The sequence below is a fragment of the Hipposideros armiger genome, unplaced genomic scaffold (assembly GCF_001890085.2).
Source record: "Hipposideros armiger isolate ML-2016 unplaced genomic scaffold, ASM189008v1 scaffold_458, whole genome shotgun sequence".
NCBI classification, from domain to species: Eukaryota; Metazoa; Chordata; class Mammalia; order Chiroptera; family Hipposideridae; genus Hipposideros; species Hipposideros armiger.
The window spans coordinates 1,240,787-1,243,609 of NW_017731808.1; the positions used below are offsets into that span (position 1 = coordinate 1,240,787).

The window sequence follows — 2,823 nt, forward strand, 5'->3', positions numbered from 1 at the left end:
GCAGCGGGTTAAAGGAACAGCCACACAGGCCCTGTGTGAACCCAGGTGGCAGCCATGGGGGCCCAGCAACAGGTGCCATCTTCTCCCAACAAGAGCGGTCCGGGCGAAGCCTCAGAGAGCAGGTGCTACCTCTGAGCCATGCCCAGCGGCCAGACGCCCGAGGGCCTCGCCGAATCACAGCCTGTGGGTCTGCTTAGGTACCCAAAGGATGACATTCCAGCACCACTCACACCCACGAGCGCACCTCTGACCTGTGATTGTCTTCGAACCCATGCTTTTCTCTCAGGATTAGAATGAGTGCTGGCCCTGGCCTGCTAAGGGCAGAGAGGGCTGTTGAGATGGTTAAATCCCTGTGTCAACTTGATGGGCCACAGAGTGCCCAGATTTGTTCAAACATGACTCTGGGCGTTTCTGGATGAAATCATTTGAACTGGCAGACTGCCCTCCCCAGCGTGGGTGGGCCTCGTCCAATCAGTCGAAGGCCTGAATAGCACACAAAGGCCAATGATCCCCAAGTAACAGGGAACTTTTCCTGCCTTTGGACTGAAACCAAAACACTGGCTCTTCCCAGGCCTCAAGCCTGCCCACCTTGCAGATGATGCGACTTGCCAGCCTACTCATGTGAGCCTCTTCCTCATAACAGAGCTCTTTCTACACACACATCCTGTCGGTTCTCTGGCGCCCTGACAGTCGGGAAGTGCACACAGGGCCAGGCAGTGCTCAGGGGCAGGAGGGAGGTGCTCAAGTTACACTCCACCCACCAGACCCCATCCGACCCCCGTTTCGGGGACTTCTAGGCAAAGGGGCACTTTGGAGAAGCGTGTCCCCTGCAGCCTCTGCAACATGGCCCTCCAGACCCTTGGGAGACTCGGGCACAGCGAGGGCCAGTCTCTGTCACAAGCCTGCGGCTGTGCCAGCAGCACAAGGCAGCTGCGGCCAGCAGTGTCAGGTGTCGCTGTGTCCAAGGACACTTTAGACACTGAAATTGGAACTCACACCACGAGTAAATGTGTGGAGGAGGCGGAGCCCTCCTACCCACGCTCGGGGGTCTGGGACCCTGGACGCCCTCCTCCGCCCTTGGAGCCGCAGTTCTGACTACACGGCCATTTCCGAGCCGGGACGGCGGGCGTACATACCTGCAGGCCCCCCCACCACTCCTGCCAAGGCCTGGTCCTGCGCTGTGGAGCCAAGGACGGGAGAGGGGTTAGACTCGGCCCGCAGCTGGGGGTACGGGGTGTGCCCAATTCTCGTGATTTCTGCAACCCTCGCCCTCGGGGGCACCCAGAGAAGAGTCCCTCTGAGATCTGTGCCCAAGGCTTGGCTGGGGTGGCTGAAGGTCAGCATCATGGACGCCCCAGCGCCTGTGAGGGACCAAGGGCCTCGCTTTGAACAGGAGCTAGCAAAGCGCACGCGGAGGGATCCCTGGGCAGGGCTCCTGCTGCTGCCCGGCCCCGCCCCCACTCCCGGCTCCGCCCCCGCCCCGCCCACTTACACTGGATCTGCTCGTGGACCACCAGGGCGAAGTGGTCCATCTCCAGGATGTGCGACAGCTTGCCCAGCGGGTCGGTCAGGCGGATCTGGAAGAGAAGCCGCGGTCAGCGCCCACTGGGCAGCCCAGCAGGCCCTCCGCGGAAAGGAGCGCAAGGCAACAGGGGAGGCCCGGCATGGCTCCAGCGTTTGCTGATTTAGAAACAACGCGGGAATCAGAGGGCGACGTGACACACAGAAAGACACTCGGAGGAGCCATCAACCCACGGAAAGATGTGGAAGAAGATTCTGCACATATCGCTACGTGAAGGAAAGGTTGCCACCGGGATTCCAACTCGGGGACATTCTAGAAAAGGCGAAACTCAGGAAGAGATCAGTGGTTGCCCCGGTTTGGGGGGAGGGGGGGAATTAGGCAGAACACGGGGTGTAGGGCCACACAGTATCGTCCTGAGGCGTCATGGGCACATGTCTCTACACTTGTCACAGCCACAGGGCTGCAGAACACCAAGCGTGACCCCTCATGTAAACGTGGGGCTTCAGTTACTAACTTGGCAATGCTGGCCGTCAGTGGTAACAAACCCAACACCAGGGCCAGGTGCCATCATCTTGGAGGGGGGAGGGGCCTGGGGGACCCGCTCTGCGCTACCTGCTCCACAGACAAACCATGGGGCCTTCTAATAAAAAAGAAAAAAAGGCACTGAGGGTCCAGCTTTCCAAGATAAGGACAGCTGGACTCGCCGGCAGCATCCCGGGAAGGGAGTCTGGGGATGTGGAATGGAGAAAGCCAGGCGTCAGTGAAGTGGGGGTCGGGGACACAGGGTGGAGGGGTGAGGCTGACCCAGGGTGGCTGTCCACCCTCAGCTCGTCCCACTTGGTCCTCAAGTGACCGCCATCTGACCCAGAGGCCCCACGTGGGCAGAGCCTGCCCTGCTCCCTTCCAGTCTAGGTGGGTCCACCTGTAGGACCCCCCGCCCCCGCTCCCACGTGGGAAAGGCTGCCTGGACCCCCTTCACCCACACCATCAGTGGCCGGCCCGCGGTGGCACCTGGCACAGCTCCCATCACAGGCAAGACCCTGGAAACGGGTGGAGACGACCCCAGGGCCCCTCTCTCGGCCTGGGAACTGGGGAGGGAAGTGGTTTGCTATGGGCAAGAGGCCTAAATGGCCCCAATCTTTGTCTCCATGTTCTTTCAGAAGTCACATCTGAGGAGGCTCCCTGGCCCTGGGAGTGTCACTGCTGGCACCCCACGTGTCGGAGGGCTCGGTCAGCAGCTGCACTCAGGTGAGGACAGCAACACCTCTCCCTGGGGAATCTGGCTTGGGGCGACAGGCTGA

General features: G+C 61.1%; 1 protein-coding gene across 1 annotated transcript in view; it reads right to left on the reverse strand.

Annotated features, from left to right (window-relative positions):
* Positions 1 to 1,095: 1,095 nt before the first annotated feature.
* The window catches only part of CBS (cystathionine beta-synthase), a 19,113-nt gene continuing 17,385 nt past the window's right edge, over positions 1,096 to 2,823 (reverse strand). The window contains exons 11-12 of the mRNA XM_019666006.1: positions 1,493 to 1,577; positions 1,096 to 1,178 (exon numbers count right to left, since the gene is read on the reverse strand). Coding sequence (XP_019521551.1) covers positions 1,096 to 1,178; positions 1,493 to 1,577 — 168 coding nt within the window. The remainder of the gene's footprint in view (positions 1,179 to 1,492; positions 1,578 to 2,823) is intronic.